Source organism: Chlamydotis macqueenii, chromosome 8, assembly GCF_036417535.1.
Source record: "Chlamydotis macqueenii isolate bChlMac1 chromosome 8, bChlMac1.mat, whole genome shotgun sequence".
Lineage (NCBI taxonomy): Eukaryota > Metazoa > Chordata > Aves > Otidiformes > Otididae > Chlamydotis > Chlamydotis macqueenii.
Genome location: NC_141563.1, coordinates 13,261,320 through 13,284,609, shown reverse-complemented (window position 1 = coordinate 13,284,609; position 23,290 = coordinate 13,261,320). Strand labels below are relative to the sequence as shown.

At 54.5% G+C, this 23,290-nt stretch overlaps 1 protein-coding gene across 1 annotated transcript in view; it reads right to left on the bottom strand.

Moving 5' to 3' along the window:
- Positions 1-23,290, bottom strand: part of CACNA1E (calcium voltage-gated channel subunit alpha1 E) — a 105,799-nt gene that overhangs the window by 22,145 nt on the left and 60,364 nt on the right. The window contains exons 9-32 of the mRNA XM_086753971.1: positions 21,790-21,905; positions 20,704-20,757; positions 20,251-20,385; positions 19,770-19,979; positions 18,480-18,592; positions 18,109-18,221; positions 17,874-18,005; positions 17,469-17,541; positions 16,876-16,993; positions 16,500-16,567; positions 14,991-15,088; positions 12,566-12,622; positions 10,735-11,343; positions 10,365-10,639; positions 9,616-9,775; positions 8,971-9,100; positions 8,395-8,454; positions 7,978-8,084; positions 4,802-4,813; positions 3,100-3,196; positions 1,820-1,980; positions 1,249-1,386; positions 475-676; positions 103-267 (exon numbers count right to left, since the gene is read on the bottom strand). Of these exons, the coding sequence (XP_086610097.1) occupies positions 103-267; positions 475-676; positions 1,249-1,386; positions 1,820-1,980; positions 3,100-3,196; positions 4,802-4,813; positions 7,978-8,084; positions 8,395-8,454; positions 8,971-9,100; positions 9,616-9,775; positions 10,365-10,639; positions 10,735-11,343; positions 12,566-12,622; positions 14,991-15,088; positions 16,500-16,567; positions 16,876-16,993; positions 17,469-17,541; positions 17,874-18,005; positions 18,109-18,221; positions 18,480-18,592; positions 19,770-19,979; positions 20,251-20,385; positions 20,704-20,757; positions 21,790-21,905 (3,403 nt within the window). The remainder of the gene's footprint in view (positions 1-102; positions 268-474; positions 677-1,248; positions 1,387-1,819; positions 1,981-3,099; positions 3,197-4,801; positions 4,814-7,977; positions 8,085-8,394; positions 8,455-8,970; positions 9,101-9,615; positions 9,776-10,364; positions 10,640-10,734; positions 11,344-12,565; positions 12,623-14,990; positions 15,089-16,499; positions 16,568-16,875; positions 16,994-17,468; positions 17,542-17,873; positions 18,006-18,108; positions 18,222-18,479; positions 18,593-19,769; positions 19,980-20,250; positions 20,386-20,703; positions 20,758-21,789; positions 21,906-23,290) is intronic.

The following is a 23,290-nucleotide window of genomic DNA, read 5'->3' as shown; positions in this document are numbered from 1 at the left end:
AGCATCTCCTAGAAATAACCAAAATACCCTCTGGTCCTGTCCTGATTGATCTTCCTTCACCCTACTGCCCCAAACAGGACAGGCTCACCCTGACCAGCTCACCTTCATCATCAGCACCACGGTGTTCAAGGCTATCATGGCCATGATGGTGTACTCGAAGGATGGGGAGACCACAAAGTGCCAGACCCGGTACTGGAAGGTGTGCCGGTTCTGTGGCATGTACCGCGTGAGGGGCTTGGCACTGATGGCGAAGTCAATACAGGCCCTCTGGAATAAAGCAACACGCATCAGACCCTGGCCAATGGCAATGTGGGGCATGGTGGCTGCCACGCTTCTTTCCTTCATGGGCTGGGCAGGTAGGTGGCTCACAGGTTTCTTATTCCTTTTAAACACCTGGTGAGCTCCAGGCTCCCAAACCCCATCTGTTACCCTAGAAAAGCCATGAACACATCTTTCCCCATCCCCAGACTGTACCTCATTCTTCTCCAGACTGCACTCCTCCATCATTTTGTCTCCTTGTTCTTGGAAGGTAATGATGATGAGAGCCACAAAAATGTTGACAAAGAAGAAAGGGAAGACCACAAAATAGACGACATAAAAAATTGACATCTCCATGCGGTTGCTGCGGCTGGGCCCGCGGTCCTCCTCCGTCACGTCCACCGAATGCTGCAGCACCCTGTGGGCAGACAGGTGACGAGAAGCAACCAGAGATATGCCCATCAGGACTGCCACCACGTGGCACTGCTCACGGGACCCACTTTGTACAGCCAGCTCTGCCTGTCCACGCTCGTAACAATGGTAAGATAAACCTCTGTCTTAATCTGCTTTACAAGGACGACCCTTCTAAGTGGCTACAGCTTGTTTTATGGTGTTTTGACTGTGCCCCTGATGGAAAGGGGATTTTCCTGTGCCCTATACACAGGGAAAAAAAACTGCCAAAGCTCACACAAACATGGAGAGAGGTCTAGTCCTACGCTCATCTCCAAAACTGACCTAAAATACAGCTCAGGGCCACAGAGGAGAAGGGATTATCCTTCACTCACTCCCTAAGGAAAACACTAACCCCAGCCATGGTCCCAGTCTCATATGGGGGCTAAAAGCTCTTTTGTCCTGACATAATTTCTCATCCTTCCTCTCCCAGCATTTTCTCTCTCAGTCCTGCCTGGCTGTAGCCAGTTACTAAGCCAATCACTCCAGTGGAGATGTGATTACCCCCATTCAAGGGGACAGGCGGAGCAGAATACTCACTGGGGCCAACCCTCGCCGGTGGAGACTGTGAACAGCGTGAGCAAAGCCCAGATGATATTGTCATAGTGAAACTCATGACGTTTCCATTCCCGGCACTTCACTTCCATCTTGTTCTTCTCGTGGTCCACGTAGTTCCCTCTGCAAGGTTGGGAGAAAGCAGTGACCTTGGTTTTTACACTGTCAGACTATGAGATGGTGGCTTTAAACCCCGGGGGCAGTGTGTGTGTGCGGTAGGGGGGACATCTCTCCTTCTGCAGGGCTGGGGGGAGAAATGGGGAGAGACTGGATAGCAACTGTTGGGAAGCAGAGAAGGAAAAAGCAAAAGGGAAGCAAAGGAGGAAACAGAACAGGAGCAAAATACGAGGCTCTGCATCCGGCATCCCATGCAAGGATCCACAGCACTGACACAGCAATGGGGATGGGGCTCAGCCCACCCCATCCATCCCAAAAAACTACATCCAAGAGTGAGTCATGACCAAGGACTTAACTGGGAACCACAGAAGACATTACCCAGCACCCTGCCTTTGCCAGAGGTGTCAGCAGCATCGGACCTACTGAACAGGGCACCTACATGCAGTCCTTCTCTGTGTCCTTAGAGCTGTCAGTGCAGTAGAAAAACTTCCCCTTGAAGAGCTGGACGGCAATGACAGCAAAGATGAACATGAAGAGCTTGTAGACGATGAGGATGTTGAAGACGTTCTTGAGGGAAGTCACAACGCAGTCAAAGACAGCCTGCAGGAGAGGGCATAGCTCACCCTTGGGGAACCCACAGCCTTAGCAAAGAGCAGGACTAAAACCAGACTACCATGTGGGAAGACATTTCCCACTCCGGGTGAGAAAAGGAGGAAAGAGCTGGGCCTTCTCCCAGGCAAAGAGCTGTTTTACGAAGGAGTTTAACACCTGGAGTACCCCCAGCACACACAGACACCGAGCAGCCCCTGAGACAGCAGCAGGGATGGATATTTATATCCTCAACATTCTCTGCAGCCAGGGCAGCAGACAGAGGACCGCCCCAATGATGTGATTAGCAGCACTCAAGACCAATTAGTGAGCACTTCATTGTTTTGCCTCACCCCAAATAACAGGGCAGAGCAAACACCTCTGCCTGCAATAGCAGCATCCCAGACCGTGCCCTCAGCCCTAGGCCTCACAGCACTTTAAGAGAGAGGAACGTTCTTATCCCTGCTTCATGGTGAAGACAGAGGTGTCCAGAAATGAACTGAATCCATCCACTGATCGGGAATAAAAGCTGGGGTCAAAACCCATGTCTCTGGGCTGCCACCATGGGCCTCATCCATCAGCCAAATGACACTTTATAAGAAAAACTAAGGGCTTCCTCAGTCTCTTACTCCTTTCTGACTCTATACCCCATCAGCTAAGGTAGGGAAATCCATAATCCGACCTGTGCTGTGTAAATAATCACTCTATTCAGCTGGGAAATCCCCCTCCGGTGCAATGCCGTGACAGAGCAGCACACAAAATCCCGAGTTGTTTGCAAGCTGCTCTGGTGGGAAAGATAATGAACTTTGGAAAGAGATTTGAGCTCTCCCAGACCCGGGGCAGCCTATTTTATCAGGAGAGCATCTGGGCTTTGCTGCCTTGTGTCCTTTCCAGGCCCAGTTTCCTTGCCAGAGGAACTAACTCTGACACCTTGCTTTCAAGAACTCATTGCACATCCAGATGTGAAGCAGCCTGAAGGGCACTGAGTTTGAGAACAGGGCTCCTAAACCACAGCAAGTACTTTGAAAACTACTTGTTCATCGTTCACGAGCGAATTGATGCACATGGTCCCTGCACCAACCAGTCCATGCTGGAGACAACAGATGTAAGGCAGGTGATGGGAATCATTACCTTCAGCTTGGGTAGTCGCTTGATGGTTTTCAGGGGCCTCAAGACCCGCAGCACACGGAGAGACTTGATGGTCTTGATATCCCGGCCCTTGTTGGTCCTACCATGTTGGAGGGAGGCACATGCACCCAAAAATGAAAGGGAGAGACAACAATTTTGCAGACCTGGGGCTGGATGCTCTAGGGGGTTCTCAACAGCTGAAAAACCACCCCACTCCCCCCACCATTTGCACCTCGGGGCTTGTAAAAGGCCCCCATCACTGCAAATGGTTTTCTACCATTACTACTGGTTGCAATAAAACTCATAATAAAACGAAGGGGATGCACTCAGTGGGGTCTACATGCAAGCATCTCAGAAAGGGTTTTCCATCCTGGTTTAAACTCGAGATTCATGGTCCTTACATTCACCTAGGGAAGCACCTGCTCTGCGCTTGCTTTGTTCACACAGTGCTGTTTCTTACAGCTTTCTGCCTTATTCCACCAGTGCTACCCATCGTGGTCAGCCTGGTCCTCGTTCCCACATGTGTGTAACATCTCAGCCCTCTCTTCCCTCTCCAGATCAGGGCTGCACTCACCTCCACCCCCAGTCAGCTGAGGGACACAGAGTTTACCAGCAGAATTATTTAGAAAAAAAAAAACCCTTGTGACCCTCATTTCTTGAATATGATGATTAATCCCAACCACAACACCAGGTTTTTTTTCTTGTCTTTTAACTAGAGCCCGTGGGCTGGATCCCAGGATGGAGCAGAGAGGTCCTGGTGAAGGTGGCACAGTTTGTATCTACCAAGCACCCTCAAAAAACATCAAGGAAATTACTGAGAGCAACAGACACTACAAATTACACAGCTCCTTTGCGAAGGTTAATGCAACATGGAGCACAATAATGGGCTTAGTCGTTAAGAGATGTAAACAAAACCACTAATTAATAGTCCTCCCTATGAGCACAGCCCCACAAATGCATGGGAAGGGACTGAACAAACAGCCCTGGGACTCACTCAGAGCCTCCCCTCTCCTGCTCCGCTCAGTGTCAGGGCCTGGGTAAGGGGCTTGGGGCATCCGACGGGGGGGCCAGGGTGAGGATTTCAGGGCACCACTCAGCCGGTGCAAGCTGCCACCAAGGGTAGCTCAACTGCAGTGGTTTACATCTGCTGAGGAGGGGCCTCTTCAGACCTCAGGAAACCTCCTGTGGATTTGCTTGGGATCCAATATGGATAAGGACATCGAGCTGGATAATGCCTGGGGGAAAGCCTGGTCTTGCTGCATCTACGGCCAAGGCTGAGCTCTCCCTAGTGCCTTGAGCTTGGCATGAACCACATCCCATGCCCTCAGAGGATGTCAGGGCTGAAGTCTCTGCAGTGCTTCCACACAGGCAAAAACCCCCACCAGGGCAGAGCCTTCAGCCCTGCTCTCTTGGGTGAGCTTCACACTGTCTCAGGGTACCGCACGGACACCGAGATCCAGGATGAAAGCGCCCTCCTCCAAAGGCAAGGGATTGCATGCTTGCAAATAAAATCCTGCCTGCACTTTCCCAGAGCACACCGCCTTTAACGCATCCTGGGGTGAGGCAGGGGTGCGTGCGAAGCAGCGTGCTCCGGTCTCTGCACCAGAGGGTCAGCACAGGTGTGGGATGGACAGACATCCCCCTGCACCCATCCCCCCACGCTCCCCAGGGCAGCATCCCGCTGTGACCCGACCAGCATAGTTACCCCAAAGCGTTCCTGTCGGCGATCCAGCCCAGCAGGCAGCCAGCAGCACCAACGGAGAGAGGGGAAAAAAAGAGAGAACAGAGGAAGAAGGTAAGAAAAGCAGTGGGTGAGCTGCACAGGGACGACAGCAGCCTCTCAGGCAGCAGGGACCCTGCGGCAGCCCTCTTGCCACCCCACGCCTGGGTTGAAAGGCACGATGAGTAGACCATCTTGCATCCTCCAGGATGGGGCTTATCTCCAGGGAGACTCATCCAGCGAGCGGGGAGCCACTGCCCTCCCTGCTGGAGGTTTTGGGAGGGGGGGCACGTAGCGAAACCTCTGCTGCAAGAGGAATCCACAGAGAGCGGGATGGTGGGTGACAGTGGGCAGGCACGTGGTCTTCCTCGGCCAGGAGTTAGGGAGGGATCTTTAGGCTCAGCCCCAACCAGCCAAAGGCAGGTGCCTGCGAGGGAACCTACCTGCAAGGGCACAATAGTTCCCATCCAAACAGGCTAACTTTGGTAAATCCTCCCCATCAAGATATCCACTGATTAACCAGAAGGAGCCAATGCTGCCCAAGTTGCAGCTTTGGATCTCCTGCAACACAGCAGGAGACCCGCTCAGGCAAGCCAAGGTGGTCTACAAGGCCCTTAGTTGTAACCAAACCTCCATCCCTGCTGGAGCTGAGTCCCTGCCGTGTAAGTGCATGCAGAGGGCTCAGCACTGGGGCAAAGCCTACAAAGTAAAACATTTCTTAAAAACCATTAAAAAAAAAAAAATCCTGCAGCCCTGGCTGTATGTTACTGAAACAAGTGGAAGGTGTGTTGAAAAGGTGATAGTTTAATTCTGCATCACTTCTGTGATGGAACACCAGACCTCTGTCCTGGGCAGCCTCACACCAGGTTATTTTGCGGTACGTAAGGGTCCCTCTTGCTTCCAGACACCAGTGCCGATGCTGCCCAGCAAAGAAAGAGGTAGCTCTGCTGGGTACCTTCGGGTGGAGAAGCTCCTGTCCTTGCTCACCAGGTGAGATGACAAGGGCTACGCACTGACCACCAGCTTTTCCACCACTCAACCCTTCCTGCTGCCGCATCACCACCTCTCAGCAGCTCTGCAAAGCACAAGCCAGTGCAGCTCCTCTGCACAATGCCTCCTCGGAGGGTGCTACGGGAGGCAAAAGTGAGTGGAGTCTTTAGTTATGGTTATTTCAGCTAATTTAATTTGAACTCTCTGGAGATTTATGGTTTTATATTGGGCTTTTTATTTAGGCTGCGTTTGGATTGACGTATTAGTTTTCCACATGGACAGCTAAGGATGAGCCAAGACAGCAGTGGACAAGCCGCAACGGCACACAGAGACGTGGCTTTATGGGTGGACACTTGGTTATTGGTGATTTCAGTGTTGCACTGCTGGGCCAGCTCAGATATCTCCTGCTACGCCCACGCAGGAAAAACAAAGTGCAGAGGGGAGGCAAAAGGGGCAGAAAATCCACGCAGCACTGGACCCGGTCACCAGCCACTCTCAGGCACGTAATCGCTGCAGATGCTCTCTGAGCATCGCTTTGCCATGGAGGCGAGGAGGGGGAGAGGGAGGATACATTGTCCTCCCAGCACCACATCAAAGAGCTCATGGAGGGAGAAGAAAAGGAGAGGGATTTAGATGTCACTGCCAGAGTTTTCCTCTCAAGACCAGGATGAAGGGAGGAAGGGTGGTGGGTTAGGACATTTATAGCTGCCAAACATCCTGCAGCTCCTGGGGCTGTGGCAGTGACAGGCTGCTAAGGGGAGAGGTAGGAGTTCCTGTAAATGCTTCATCGTGTATAAACCTATTGGAAATCGCTGCGGTTCCTTTGTCCCCCTCACCCCTGAAGCCATGAGATCATCTCCTCCAGCAGGAGCCACTGTTGGATGTGGGAAAGAGGGACAACCCTGCACATTTATGTTGTAAAGAGCCCTCATCCCCAACACTCAGGATCTACCCAGCTACAAGAGTGGGCAGGCAGCACAGATGCTTGCTGCAAACGCACGTGGAGATGCAAAGGCCCTCTCTGTGGGAGGAAGTTCGGTGCCGCAGCTAATGGGGTGCTCGCCCTTGAGAATTCAGCTGCCCAAAGGGACCTGGCCTTTCCTCAGGAGACTGGATGGAGGCAGGTGGGTGGCAAGCACGGATGGAAGTGGCACAGCAGCTTCACCATGAGCTTAGTGCTGGCAAGTGGGGACCCTGCCAGCTCCAGGGGCCACCCCAGGAACCGTGCCATCTTTGTGGGGTGGGGACAAGGGGACAGCACTGTTAGCAGTGGTGAGGACACCCATCCACCCGGGAGCAGGTTAAGCCATCAACCTGTTCTCCTTAAGCCATCAAAAAATCTTGATGAAAGATGCCTTGGAAGGAGAAGGCTCTCTTGTCCTTCTAAAGCCCCTCAAACCACCCAGCGCATCTTCAGGCTGCCGATGCCCTTGATCCCCCTTCCAGACATGCCCTGAGAGGCTGCCTTGGTAGACCGGGGATCAGCCAGACCCCGGAGATGCTCAATCCATCCTCATCATGGCCTGGGTGGCCTTCAAGGAGCTCAGAGCAATGTCCCCAGCCAGTGGACCTGCCTGTTCCCCATGCCGGGATCTGCGGTCAGCCCCCTGCCCTGCCCAGGGGCTGGCTCATCCCTACGCTGAGCAAGCTGAATTCTTCTGTGCTCTTCCCCAAGAGAGAGCAGCAGATGAAAGCTCCGGGCAAGGAAGGGGGTGAGGAGGGTGAGGAAGGCATAAGCAACGAGCCAGGGAGGGTGCAAGTGGGTGAGAGCAAGGGGAAGGAGCTGCCACCTGGCTGAGGGTGAGACGGGAGGGATGGATTATTGCCTGTAATCCACCGAGTGACCTCAGGGCTTGGAGCCAGCCATCCCAAGAGACTCACACGGTACCTGAGAGCTGTGGACAAGGAAAGGGCTCCGGTCTGCGTGGCTGCCAGGCCCTCCCCTCTCACCAGCACTAACACCAGTGTGAAAGGCACAAGGAAAGAACAGCAGCGTGACAAACCCACAGCATTTCCTCTCTTCTTCCTCGTTGGGCACCAACAGGGCACCTTGGCCCTGGGACCAGGGGGTGCCCCTTGCCTGCTCTCTGGGTGCTGTAATGCACAGTTGCATCCTCCTCCCGCCGCGGCCAAGGGAAGGCAAAGAGCTGACAAGGATGATAGCCACTTACGCCAAGGCAAAAGCCACCAGCGCTCCCACCACCACGATGAAATCCAGGATGTTCCAGAGGTCTCGGAAGTAGGAGCCGTCTTGCAGGATCAAGCCCTGATCGATCATCTGTTGGGAAGGGCAAAAAGGTGAGAAAAACAGGCAGGAAATGAGCAGCTCGGCCATCAGGCCAGACGTGCTGGGGACAGGGACATCCCTGCACCCCAGGTATATATCAGGAAGCATCATGTTTTGATAGCCTGAAGACAGATAAAAGTGGTGCTAAGCACTCTCAACTTGCAGCGCTAAGAACCAGGCTTTAAAGTGTCCCTCATGCAAATTCAGGACCAGAACCGAAAAACTGAGCTATTTCCCACCCGCTGCAAGGATGCTGCGGGACTCGGCACCCCCAGCACAGCCGGCCTGCAAGGGCTCTTACCTTGATAACCATCTCAAAGGTGAAGACGCCAGTGAAGACATAGTCAAAATACCTCAGGACCTGCAGAGAGAGGGCACGGGTGCTCTGCAGCCACCGTCAAGCAAAACAGGCTCACTGGCACCCACCACAACCCCGTTACACCCCGCACCAGGGCTCGCTGGGGTCAGTCTGCTTGCCCCAATCCCAGCTGGTTCCCTAAGAGCTCAGGACAGCCAGCATAGGCAGGAGAGAAACATTTCCCACGCGTGGTGAGAGCAGCTCTGAAATCATGCTGTGAGCCAGAATCATGCTCCCCCATACCAGTCCCTGTGCACATCAGCATCTCCCCAGTTTAAGCAATATCACTGTCAACAAGGCGCTCTGGTCTCCTCCCCAGGCCCCAGATCCCCTGTGTGGCAGGCCGAGAGCAATTTCCAGGGTTTATAATGGAAGGTGTTGGGGAGGAAGTCAGATCTCAAGGCATGGTGCAGGTGCTGCCCTGACCCGTGTCCCACACGCGCCCCACCACAGAAGCCAAAATCCTACAGGACCGCTGCTGGTGGGATGGGGGGAAGCGGGGGAGAGGTTTGCAATCACTTTGTTGCGGTCCGAGTTGGTGAGGACAGGATCCTCCGCCGCGAGGGCGATGCTGCTGGCGGCGATCACCAGGAGGATGCACATCTCGAAGTAGCGCAGGTTCACGATGTAGTGGCAAGCCCTCCGCACCCTGCAGGGAGACAGCCCAACCTGTGAGCCCCTGGCGTGCCCCACGTGCAAAACCACCTCACCGGCTTCCAGAGCCAAAAGACGGGCAGCAAAATCTAAGGAGCAAAATAAGGGAGCCCAAGGGTGATTTGGGCTTGCTGACCCCTTTGCTAAGCTGTCCCAGCCCCCCAGAAACCCCACAGCCAGCCAGGGAGAGTCCCCGGGAAATCAGGGGACTTAATCTTCCAGGCTGCTGGATTTAGGCAAGAGCTGCAGGGGAGCAGAAAAGTGCAGAGAAACATAATAAGCATTGAATAAAAAAAAAAAAAAATCACAGCTAGCAATCTGCAGTTGGGAGAGAAAGCCCTGAGTGTGGCTGGTACAGAGGGAGAGTGCTGGCGGGGTTTGGGGAACACGGTGGCTGTTTGGGAAATACTCAGCCCCCTTCCCAAAGTGACCACCCCTTGTTTTCAGTGATGTCTCTGTGTCCTTCCCCTTGCAGCCCTCCCCAGCCTACGGTCCAAAAAAAGGTCTCACGGGTTGGTGGTGCTGAAGATGAACATGGAGCTGTGCGGCACCATCGCTTTGCCCGTCTCGCTTTTCTCCTTCTTCCGCTTCTTCTTCTCCATCTGCTCCTCATCCTCCTTGGTCTCAGCCTCCTTTAAGGGGCTGGCTTCACCGTCTGTCTTGTTGCTAACTGCAGGAAAGGGAGAGCCTTTGCCCGGCCTTGCAGCCAGACAGCACCCCGGAGTGTCCCTGCCACCCGGGCACACGCAACCCCCTCGCTTTCTGCTTTGCATCCCCATGCTGTTACAGGGAGAGGGACCAGAAGGAAAGAAAAGACACAAGCTGCCAGGATGAAGCAGACAAAAGGGGTTTTAACAAGGCCAGCTTTCATGGTGCCGTTTAATTAATAACACCATTTAAAGCGGCTCCCCTCGATGGCGAGGATGCTGTGAAGGGGCCTCAGCAGCAGCGAGTTGGGCGGAGGCTGCGGATGTGTTAGGAAAAACAGAGGATGCGAGTGTTTTGCCCGGGCAGAGAGAAAGGGGGAAGGAGGGAAGGAGGTAAGAAAGGGAGAAGCTCCCTGGGGGACAGTAGCACAGGGTCACATTTGGGCTCCCCTGCAAAATTGGGGTGCTGGAGGAAGGTGCCACAAGGGGCGGCAAGGAAAGCCCCCCCCAGCTGATGGATGCAGATAGGAAAAGCCGTGTGAGCGGCTTTCCATCCCCGCAGGGTCCCCGAGGGCTGGGAGAGGGGCTCAGGAAAGAGAGATGGCTCCTCACTCTGTACCACAGTGGAGTCGTGGACATCAATCATGATGGCGGTGCTCTCTGTGGCCTTCTCGGTGTTGGGGGTGATGGAGGAGAGGTCAGGCTCGCTCCGGCTGACGGTGCGGCTGGCCTCCAGCAGCGCTTGCTCACTGGTGTCCAAGCTGCTGCAGTCCTGCTCTGTCAGGCTGCCCACCTTCCCCTGAGGGTGCTCGGGTGCCGCTTGCGGCGGGCTTCCCTCCTCCGCAGTCCTGACCAGCTCGGCATCACCGGCAGGGACCCCGTTTGTCCTGCACGAGGGATGTGGGAGAAAAATGATGTGAGAAGTTAAGGGGAGAGGACAAGGAGCTGTGGGAACTGCAAGACACCCTCCCCAGGTACCAACCTGATGGGCTCCCTGCTCGCATCTGGCTCCCCCTGAATCAGCGCCTCCACTGCAGCCGCATCCCCGTGCCGGTCCCCATCCTGCACCCCCTCCGTGGGGCTGGCCTCCTCCAGACCCGTCTCCTGGCTGGCTGAGCGGCTCCCCAGGGCACCAGCCAGCTCCTTTCCCTCCATCCGGGCTCTGCGGTGCCGGCTGCGCCGCTGGCTTTGCCTCATCCTGGCCCTGTCCTCGATGCCGCCCCCTGTCCCATCCTGCTCACCCGGCTCACAGTTCCCGTGGCATGGTTTCTGGTGCCACGGCTCCTTGTCTCGCTTGGCCCGGGGCGATGGGCTCCTCCTGTCCTCACCACCGCCGGGGTTGGCTCCTGGGGCCACTTGCTCAGGTCCCTCAGCCGGCGGCCGCTCGCCCTTGCCGCCCTGCTCCTCGGCACATTTCTCCAGGGCGACTCCATCCCCCGGTTTCTTCCTGCGGAAGATGCTGGCGTGGGGGTTGATGAGGGGCGGCTCGTCCTTGTTGATGCCCTCTTGGCTGGACATCTGCATGTGCCGGCGCAGCTGGCTGGTGCGCTGCTCCCACACCGACATGTGGTGCCGCCGGCGACGTTCCCGCCTGCAACAGGGGACAGCGAGGGGTCGGCATCTCTGCTGCCTCCCCATCCCTGGTGAAGTACCCACCCTGGATTTAATTTGGGAACCCCAGGGAGAAGGAAATGCCATCCCTAGGGCAATGGGCTGGGCTCCTGCTTCGTCCCCAGCGCTCCAGCATCCCTCAGGTGCAGGCAGGGGCTGGAAACAGGGCTGAGACTGTACTTCTGTCCCTTCAGAAGGCATCAGGCTGATGGAGGACCAGCCCCAGAAGACTTACAGCTGCCCTGAAGCTCTCAGGCAGCAGGCCCAGCTTGCTGGGAGCAGCCAGCACCCTGGCCTGCCCTATATCTCAGCCAGGCAATGACCACCTTCCTCTTGTGTGATTGCCTGGGGACACCTCCTTAAACACAGGCAATGCCAGGGATCCCTCCTCGCACTGGGGATGTCTTTGCATCGCCAGCTCCTCAGAGTCGGGCTCCATTTTGGAGCAACGTTGCCCTATCGGTACAAAAGACGGTGCAGGGGACTCCGATGTGCGCATCAGCTTGCCGGGCAGGGTGGCAGCTCTGATGGGATGGGGACAGTGAGAGGGGAAAAAACGCCAGGTACAAGACCTGCCTTTCTCAGTGAGGGTTGGCCCTCCGAGATATTTGCACCAGAGAATGTCACGGGGCGCAGGAGGCCCTCTCCTTCCGTGTGCTCAGCTATACTTGGCCAGGACAGCCTCTCACACAGCACATCCCTGGTAGGAAGCCTGCCCCAAGGCTTGGGGAGCAGCGGTTTCGGCTGTGGCAGGGGAAGGAGCTGTACTGGTTTTGTCTATGTTCCCGCAGGTGTGCTCTAGGGAGGACTGGGCTATGCCACGAAACCTTTGCAGTGCCACAAACGTGCATACAAACACCCCGGAGAAGACAGACGTGCCCTTCCCAACACACCTAGGCACACAGAAACACCCACGAGCACACACGTGTACGTACACCGCTCACCCCCGGACCACACGCCACCTGCACATTCACGGATAGCGGCACGCGCCGACACGCATGTACTGCACGGCGCACACACGAGGAAGGTTAAGGCACACACAGAACCACGAGTGCACGCACAAATCCAGGGGTGCAAAGGAGCACACACTGAACACAGGCACACACACACACACGACCCAGGCCGGAGGGGAGCAATGTGCACCCCGGACCCACAGAAAGCACAGGAGCCACAGATGACACGCGCCCCCGAGGCCCACATACAGGTGGCTGCTGCGTGGCTCCCACATCGACATGTGGTGTCTCCTTCGCCTGTCTCTTCTGGGGAGGAAAAACAAACGGGTTCAATCCCCCCGCTTCACCCCTCCTTCGTCTCGTGGGGGCAAAGCAGAGAGATGGTGCCATAGCAGCAGCATGGGGAAAGTGGTGCAGGCTGCAGCCCCTCGGAAGCCCCGGTACCGGGGCTTCCGAGGGGCTGCAGCCTGCAGTTGCTTTCAAACTGTTCCAAATTCACTTCTCCCAAGCAAGGCACAGCAATTTGAAGGAGGTGATTGCCTCCTTACGTCCACGTGCGTGGGAAGGCCGGTGCCACGCTCAAGGCAGGGAGGCGAGTTGCAGGCGCCCGCCGCCGTCCCCGCGGCGAGCGGCCGAGCCTTCAAAGGCGTTCCACGCGCCACGTTAGGCACCAACACATGACAGCATCGGCATGCGTCCATCTGGCCACCACCCACTCGTCAAACGGCCCCGAGCCATCTGCACTAACGGCGCCCGTGTACAAATACAATACTCCCATCGGCACCGCGCAGCCCACCCACGCCAACCTGGCCACGTGGGAGCACTCATCCCCGAGCGCCACCGGACCTCTCAGCAGGCAAGGAACGCGTGTACCCAACCTGCCCGCGCTGGGTACCCACATAGAAATGAAGCCATCTGTGTCTGCGCGCACCCAAACGCAGAGACCGGCTTGGCTTCACCGCCCCGAGTTTCCAACAGCCCTTCGGTACCCAGCTCTGCTCTGGCACTTGCTGCCATGTCCCCACTGTCCCTTCCTAGCTGCTGGCATCGGCAGTGCACATCAGACCTGATGCTGGAGCTGGTCGCCCCCAAGCCATCGCACCCCCTTCCCTGCCCCTGTCCCTATCCATCCTGATGAGGAGGAGGAGCTGGAAAAAAGATCTGCAAATATCAATACCTCCAATTTCAGTGCTACCAAAACAACAACAAAAGATTAGAGATCTGTTTTCCTGACTAGCTATATCTGATAATGGCTAGAAAACTCAAGCAGGGATGTGCCACGTGGGCAAATCCTTTAGTGCTGTAATATAGTCCATCTCCCCCTCTTCCTCTCTCCTACCTGTCCATTCTCCAGCCTCAATCCCTCTATTCCCTCGCTTTATCCACCACATTCCCACCAGTAGCCAGAGACAGTCACGACACACAGACTCTGCCATCTCTCCAGTAAACACTGCCAGTACTTGGCCAGGCACAAATTTATCACGAACATCCCATCACCCCCAAACCAGGGCGATATCAGTGGCTGCTGGGAGACCAGGCAGGGCTTACAAATACCCCCAAGCTCCCGCTGCCCCTGAAACCATGGGTTTCAGGGCATCATGAGGGTTTCATCCTGAAATCAGGATGGGGGACCATCGCACCCCCCACCACTGCCAGGTCAGGGAGCTGGGGCCATTCCCGACGCTGCCTCCGACCCCCCGCCCCGCATCAGAGCTCGCCTGAAGACAGCGGTTTCTCTCAGCAAATCTGCAAGAGATTCTGCCATGTACGAGCTTGGCTGGGTTTCAAAGTACAACGAAACCTAAAATTCCCTGGGAAAGGATTCTATAAAAAAAAGGAAGAAAAAAAAAGAAAAAAAAAAAGTCCTTTCAGCCGTACTGAAATGTACTGTTTTGGGAAACAAATCAAAACACCTCGTTCCAATGTTGACTTTGAAAGTTTTATGTGATTTAGACCATATGACACTGCAAAATAAAGGGAAAAAAAAGACATCTAGAAAGGAAAAAACAGAATTTTCTTCTGCTGAAATGCAGAGACAAGGCTCCTTAACACCATGCCAGGGGTTTATGTGGCTTGGGGCTTTTTTTTCCTTGCCCAAATAAAATTTCTGTACAATCAAACACAGTTTCACAAACCTGCTCCATCTCTCATAACTGCATTTGCTACCAAGGAAGGAGCCCGGGGGAGATTTGTGACACCGCTGCTCCCTTCTCCTCCAGCCCTGGCTGCTCTCCCACAGCTCTGCCACGAAGAAATGCTCCCCAGGAACAAATAGCATCCCTCCTCAAGAAAAAAACGAGATACCTTCCTCCTCCTCAGCTTCCTTCCCCACTCCTAGCAGCAGCCCTGAATGTCTGAGCTGTACAGTTGGGGCAGAAAGCCTCTTTTAGAAGATTTATGCCACGCCCAAGCACTGAGGCTGCTGCTTAGGGTGAGCTGGTCCCCACCCCAACACCTCTCTGAAGGCACTGCTGCTCGTGGGGAGCGTGCGCTCCTAGATCTCCATCCATCCTCAGGAAGACGCCCGCAGAGGGAGTCACCTCACACAGGGACCTCTTTTTATGGCAGCAGCCCCGCATGCAGCTGTGCCGGGCTCCGCTTGAGCTCTGCACCCTGCTGAGAAGCCCGACTGGACGCGGGGTAGCCCCGGAGTAGCATTGAGGGTGTCACTCACTCGATAGCAGGCATGTTTGGGGCAGACATGGGGCTGACTTCTTTGGCTTTCTGCAGGGCATGCTTCTGGTTAAAGGCCTCCTCTTCCTCCTGCTCATCCTGCAGAGGAAAGAGGGGAGCTGGTTAGGGGAATGCTGGGGTTCAAAGGGAAGATGTAGCCATCAGAGGCAGTGATGGATGCACAGGGCTCCCGTAGATGCCAAGGCACGTGGGAGAGAAGTGGAGCAGGCGCCCGTATTTCCAGAGACAGTCCTTATTTTATTATGGGGACGCAACTTCTCCACTAAGCCAGATCTCGCTGAAGGTGTCAGTGCTACTTAAATAAGTGAATCCAGCCCACTGCAGGCAAGAATCAGGCTGTGTGCGCTAGAACAGCCCTAGACAGCGTAGACCAACTCAGCCCTCCCTTCTTCACAGCCGCCAGACAGGCATTCCCCCGATGCAGTGGGAGGCAAGGCATCCATGAATGACCCCGGCAGAGACCGTATTGCTTTAATGAGTATGGTTGTGTCTCCAGAGCAAAAAATGTCATTAGAAGTCATTAGCACACACTCAGTCTTTTCAAAAACTCAGCGCTCCTTTAATTGATGCTGCTGGTACACCACGGGGCTCTCCCACCCCTCTCACCCCAGCAGCAGCAGGCAGCCCCTGGAAATGCCACCTGCACCCACTGTGGGAGGACAGGAACCCCCGCATGCACCCCTTCGGCAAACAAGCACCATGCTCTGTTTCATTTGCCACTAACGGGTCAGATTTACACCAGCGCAGAAGCCTCTCAGTAAGCCCCAAGGACCCGAGTAATAGGTATGGGCTCTGCAAAAAAACAGGCACCATGGGATCGCTGGTCCCCTCCAAAGAGCAGCAATGACCTTTGCAGCTCTCACCTATTCATCATTATCTAGATGATGCCCCAACATTTTAGCATTCCCCAAATATTTCCCAGCATGGTCTTAAAAACAGCTAAGCCCAATAACCTTCTCAAGCACCATCCTGAATTGCACCCTAAATCACGTCCACTACCCTGCAGGCAGATGGGGAATAAATACCAACTCCACTGGAAAGTGCTTCCCACTCTGCATCTCCAGAGTGCTCGGGCAAATAACTGTCCCCGCATCAGACCCCATCAGACAGATGAGGGTTATCTCAATATGACCGGAGACAAACGAAACTGGGGAGCTTAAATGGAGAAATAGTTAAGCCACACTTGATGGGAAGTGTGGGTGTTCCTGGAGAACCGAGCAGGCTTAAGCACTTAGTCACTTAAAGACTAAATGGCTTTGCCCAGTGATACAGGTTTGTGTTGCACGGGAGCACCCTGCACACCTTCCTGAAGGAAGAGCCTCCACTCCTAATTTGACCCAGCCTCCCTTCGAGGCAGGCTGAGCTAAAGGACTAGGTGGTCTTGGCTCTGGAGTGAGGACAGCCACAGGTGCTGTTCCTGCTGCCTTTCCTGCTGGACCCATCCTTCGCTATCCTCACAAGAGAAGAAAAAGCAGCAACAGGAACGTACCTTGGTGAGCTCCTGAGCATTGGCCAGGTTGTCCACCGCAATGGCCAAGAACACGTTCAGCAGAGTATCTGCGAGCAGCTAAGGATGCACAAGCCACGTGTTAAGGACATGGGTGTCTGCAGCCACCATGTGAGGGCGGCCCCGATAGCTCCTCCAGCTCAGCGAGGAGCAGCCAAAGGGACAAACCCCTCACTCATCCCATATATACAGCCCTAAGTGCACCACCAGACATCTCCTCTTGGGATACCCAGGACGTGTGATAGGGCTCCCTCATCTGGGAGAGGAGGAAGGAGCAGTGGGTCAGGAGGCAAAAGCCCCCAGAGAAGGAGATGAGATGGGGTTGTCTCCACTAAAAGCACAGCAGCCAGGCGGATACAGTTTCCAAACAAGGTGAGGACGATGAAATAGATGGAGGACCACATGCCTGAGCGAACACCTCCCTGGGAGCGGATACCGTTGTACATCACCTCGTTCCAGTCCTCACCTGTTAGGATCTGCAGAAAAGCAAGCCAGCAGCTCTGTCACCCACACCTTCTCGTCACCTGGACAGCCCCATCGATCTATCCCACCAACACACAGGAGCCAAGTACAGAGACCCTGTGCAGTGGACAACCCAGCTCTACAGCTGCAGCACTTGAGGGAGATGATGTTGGGCACTGCTGAGGATTTAGGTCTCCTCAGAAGAGTTTTTAAACCCTTCTACCTTGCACAAAGGAGGTGGAAGACTTTCCATCTCTCACCATCTGCTTTGTTATTTAGAATCATAGAACAGTTTTGGTTGGAAGGGACCTTTAAAGGTCTTCTAGTCCAACCCCCAATACAGGAGGAGAGGAAGGAAGCAGGTTATATTCTAACAGCTTATGAGAGAAGGAGAACTTGTTTGGTTTAAAGAGCCCCTTCCAGCCAGAGGGGAGTGAGCAGAGAATCCCAAGCCCCTTTGGCTGTATCCCCTTGCAGCCCAGTTCCTACCTGGAACACCGTCATGATGGCTGCAGGAAAGGTGTCAAAGTTGGCTGATGGCGTCCCATCAATGAAGTTAAACCTGAAAGTGGAACCAGAAGGACATAAATGGGCTGGAATACCAAAGTCATCAAATCCCTGACTGCTGTGCTCCTCTCGTGTGCTTAGGAGGACCTTTCCCCACTCTAAGGAAAGTCTCCTGAGCATTTGGTGCCAGAACCCAAAAGGTCTCGTGGTCAGAAGGGCCCACACAACCCAGAGCCACTCCGCAAGAAGGGACTCTTGTGTGGGAGAGGTACCTGTTAGCAGCAGGCTGAGGGGCAAGGCTACAGTCTTCCTAGGCAACTGAAGAGGGTGTCATCACTTGGCTTTAACACCAAGAAATTCCTTTTCCCCAGACTTGAAACAACCTACCTGCCTCCAAACAGCTGCATTCCCAGAAGGGCAAAAACTACAATGAAGAGGAAGAGGAGGAAGAGCAGGCTGATAATAGACTTCATGGAGCTCATCAGCGAGACCACCAAATTCCTCAAGGATGCCCAGTACCTAGAAAACGGAGACACTGATGGAGCACTCACAGCAATGCTAACAGGACAGCAAGAGCGGCTGGATCTGGGCTGCAGTCATAGTCTGGACAGTTGGTACATACTTGGTTATTTTAAATATTCGCAGGAGACGAAGGGCTCGTAGGACACTGATCCCAAAAGATGTTCCTGGTCTGAAGATAGCCCAAACCACTTCAAAGATGCTTCCTACTGTGACCTGAGAAGCAGACACAGCCACGACTCAAAAACAGGCTCAGGACAGGTTGCTGCAGGAAACCTTCACATGCTTGAACACAAGGCACCCATCACCCTGCCCAAGACCTGGTGTCTCGATCTGGCACAGGCAGGCTGTCCCGGCAGAAAGGGTTCCCCTGCCCACTGTGAAGGCCATCCCATTCTTCTCCTTGGTGCCTGGTGCTGCAGACACCTGCCCAACATCTCCCCCTACACCCACAGCATTTCTAGAGCTGCTTACCCCACAGTCGAAGCAGTTGAAGGAAGAATGGAAGTAAAGACGCGGCCCCATCCCATACATCTTTAAGGACATCTCCAGGAGGAAGAGCCCAAGAAACAGGAACTCTGCATAGTCTGAAAGAGAAAACTCAGATGCGCTACCCTCGAGGTGCCGAGCTGTGAGGAGTATCGTGGATGCATTCACCCGTAGCCCACACAGCACATCGCAAAGATGGGACAAGTCGAGGACTGCGCTGCTTCCCCCAGCTCTCCCAGGCCTGGGTATGGGATGAAGGAAGCACACAACACTGTAGAGGAATATTAGTAACCTGGATTTAAATCATTGCATGGCTGGAACTTGGCCAGGGTAACCAAGCCGAACAGCCAAGAGCCAGTGAAAAGCTGCTCAAGCTATTTCATGAATATTAGCAGACAAGAGCCTGGCTCTTCACCTTGTCCAAAAGATGCTTCTCACCACGACCAGCTGCCGTACCACACTGTGGCGTGCTGGGATCCCAGCAGGCCTGAACATGCTAATGCAGATCTGGGCAGACTCGGTGCTTGACGGGGACATTTTCAAGGTGAGTAAGAATAACACAGCTGAGAAAGCAGCACAATCCCTACTACAGCAGCTCAGGAGTAACACATGGCTGCTGTAGGGCTGACCCATGCTGGTCTACAGTTAGCACCATGCTAGAATGGACATGGGTGTACTGCCTCCAAGACCTGACCTATTATCATGGCCCACAGTGGGCTGGGGGATGCTCCAGTAACTAATTTCAAGCTTGGGATCTCCATGCCATGCTCTGTACAAAAACTTTAACCAGGGGGTTCTTCCATGACCAGCCCCATCCTTGACAAGTCATCTTTCCAGCAATTGCTTGTGGGCCTTTGAAGATGGATCTCCAGCAAGCTTTCCATCATCACCGTTCACAATCTTAAGACAAACCCAACTGAGACCTGCAGTCTGTTTCTCTCTCTTGACAAACATATCAGATCTGAAGGGCGCAAGGCCAGTAAAACTCCTCTACGTCTGCCCACACGGCTGAGACAGCCATCAGTGGCCACAGGGTCAAGGGCAAAGCTGAATTAAATAACTGTATGGCTCCTTTTTTATCAACAGTGAATGTAATTCAGGCTATTCTTCACCCAGCTCCATACCAGTGTAACTCTAGTGGGATTCAACCCCACGTGCCATGAGGCAAGAAGTGAGGGTGTGCTGCAACGTCTGTCTGCTGGAGATAAAAAGGTTGCAGGAGGTTTTGCCTGCCCACACAGTGCTCTTACACCTACACAAAGCCCAGAGACTCACAGAGGAAGTGTGTGAGCCAGGCTGGCTGGTTGTGATGGACGATGGCCACACAGGCAGTGTTGAGAGCCACCAGGCTCAAGACGATCCAGTAGAAGACCTGGGATTTCACCATGTGGCGAACGGAGATACGCAGGAGTCGCTCCTTGTGTCGTAAGTAGGAGGCACCATCCACTCTGGCGCCTTTGAGGCCAGAATGACTCAAGGGGTTACCTAAGGGAAAAGAGAGGGGAGAAGGAGTTGGGTGCTCCAGCCTTCCCCACAACATGAGACAGGACTAACAGCTCACAGACACCATTCTTATGGGATACGACTTGACCACACAGTTTTTAAATGGTACAGGGGACAGCGGGTGGTTTTCCCCCTTTGCTGTCAAACTAGCAAAGATGGCTGATGTGCGACAATCTCCATGTGATGGGTGAAACCCTCGCAACTCAATAAGCTGGCAGAGGTTTTGAGGAAGAAAGCTCCAAACTACACTGACCCAAGGTTGGATGAAGAGGTCTTCTCTGCGCCAGCCTCCGCTCGCCCACAGAAGAGATATCGACGCAGTGCTCGTCACTTGAGTCACGATTCATGGCATCCGTCCGGTTCCTTTTGATGGTGGCTCGCCTGAGCACTGGGAAGGAAAGAGGAATGGATGTGGTGGGCCAACTCTGCCAGTAGCCAGCTCACTGGACCAGGACCTGGTGATCAATACTTAGCTAACTCAGGTCTGGTAACAGGACAGAGACACCCAGCTGACTCTAGTCCATTGCTCTGTCTTGTGTGGGACCCGACATCTCCTGGCCTCCATGCTCTCTCAGGGGTTATGCTGTCAATCCACCTCCCCACATCCCTCTCTTGGGCTGTAGACCCCACTGGGGCATCCCCAACCTCCAGCTGCAGGCAGGCACAAAGAAGGGTGGGTTTTTAGGCAAGGCATTGCTTGTCTTACCTTCTAAGGCTGAGGTCCCAGAATTTTTGTTCTCTTCGGCCAGCATGACTTCCTCTACGCAAAACACAGTTCAGCATCAGGAGACAAAACACGGTTGGCTGAGCACATCGGACCTCACTGCCTTGTACCTAAGCAGTTTGCCCGGTCTGGTGGTAGTTGCTATAGGTTGCAAACTCTTGTCAAGTATTGGTTAAGTGTCCAAAAGCAAATTCTGGTGGGCGGCAAGTGCCATTGACTGCACATTGCATCAGAAAGAAAAATGACTTCTAATCAACCCTTCTTCCTCCACTGTAATTAACAGCCCTAAAGAAGCTGAACATCATAGACAGGTCTGGGGTTCAATATCCCAACCCAAGATGACAGCTGAGGTCTGGGGCTCAGGCCCCATTTCAAGTTATCCATTTTTTTTTTTTGAGCCTGAACACTAGATGAAAATGTAAATCTTCCCCTCCCAGAGCTGAACGCACTGAACCAATCCCCATGAGAGGCAAGCAAGGACAGTGGCTGTGGCAGTCTGGGGACCAGCATCCACAGGCTGTCGCGCCTGGTTGGGTGTCAGCAGGAAGCCTGGAAACCTGCATCATACGCAGCCCTCACCCAGGTCCAGGTGGGAGCCCTGAGCCAGGAACCAGTGAGTGCATCCCCTCCAGACTGCTCCAGGAGCAAGTTTAGCTGGAAAACCACTGTCACCATTCACTGCTCTACTTCCTCCCTGCCCACCACTGCAGGAGACTCCAGCAAACTTCAAGAGAAAGAAAAACATTGCAGAGCAAAGCTCGTAGCTGTGATGCTCACAGCCTTCCCTTGAGATGTTATACGCCTCATGTTCAAAATACGAGTTTCACACTACAGAACATGATGTTTCATCAGCTGTCGGCGACGTCCTTGCTCTCAGCCTGGCCGGAGAGCCGCTAAGGCATCTGGGGCCAAGCTCACCCATGCACCCAATGCCACCACATGAGCACCTGGGCAACTTTGAGGTTGCACTGGACAATGCCCAGGGATTCCTTCCCATCTCCCATTCCCACCACTCTGCATGACCAGCAGCCTGTGGTACCCGCTGCCCCTGGGCCCATCAGCCTTTACCCGCTTTGTCTATCCAGGCCCGGTAGCCGTTGAGCTCCCGCTCGATCTGCTGCTGGCGCCGCAGCTTCATGAAGGCTCGACGGTTCTCCACTCGCTCACGCTCTTTGGCAAACTCCCTGGGGAAGGACAGGGGAGGGTGGTGAGACCATGGCTGAGGGGCAGTGGGGTGGCTGAGAGGCTGGGGGCACCATGGGGCCAAGAGGGGATGCAAGGATCAAGGGTGAGCACAATCCAAGGGCTGCTGGATTGCACTGGGGGGATGCATGGCCGTCCCAGGCCAAAGCACGGCCAAAGTAATGAACAGAGAGGAGGAGAGGCTTCTTTGCAGGAGGAAAGGTGTGGATGCACGTGAGCAAACCATTGCTCAGTCATCCAGCCCCTTATGTCCCAGTTGGGAGCCACTGTCATTCGGGGAGGATGCTCCCAGTGCCATCCAACTCCAGCACCAGCTCAGCCTCTGTGTGTCCCTTCAGGGAATAAAAACCGGACGCTGTGGGGAGGCAGCAAGGGGACGGAGGAGGGCAGGTCCTGCCCCCTGCCTTCACCACCTCTTCCTCTGAATCCTTTCTCTTTCCAGTCTCTCCTTGTAGTGTTTTCCCAGGGCTTGAGACATCCCTGTTGTCCTTCTCCGGACTTTAGCATCTCACACAAACCGTCCAGGCACTAAGACCAGTTCAGAGAAGGACAACGGCTTCACACCGCATCAGCCAGGAGGGCAGTCAGCGCCACGTGGGTTCTGTGCAGGCAAGGGCATGTCGAACGCTGAGCAACACAGGCCAGAGCTAACGCCATGCCCACTCCTCGTGCAGCCCCTAACACGCATGGTGTATGGATGTGCTAGCATCCACGTGCTCTCATGCACTCCTAGGCACAATCATAAACACACTCCTTGGTACATAAGATACACAATTTCACCTATAGCCCAGCCCAGAGCTGTGAAATATGCACATACACAGCTAGGACTCTATAAACCTTCTCAGGTGCAGTTAAAATGCAAGACCACGCTGGCAAGCATGGTCTGCGGTCTGGTATACACACACTCGTGGCCATACACAAGCCCTCCTGAGGGCAGAGGTTTTCACCCACGCTGTACGAAGCGGCACCCAAAGCCCTAAGCACGTACACAAAGGCCATCACACACAGAGAAATGGAAATATTGGGCGGGAAGCACAGGGATCACAATGTAGGCAACTTCCCACTCACACCACGGGTTATGTGCGTGATGACAGAGTCGGACCTGCTTCTAGGAGGTCCCATACCATACCTGGGCCATCTCAACTCGCACATTATATCTCTATTGACAACGACATTTGCACACAAGGAGCATCCGCCCAGCGCACCCTTCCTTCCTTGTAGCACCGTCAAGGGGATGCAATCTGCCAGCTGCAGCTCCCCGTCCCACCCCCGCGCCCTCGCAGCTGCAGAGCCCCAGCTGCACAGAGCAACCCAGCCCCTGCCCTCAGCCCCATCGCGGTCCCAGGCTGCCGTGAGCGAACCATGA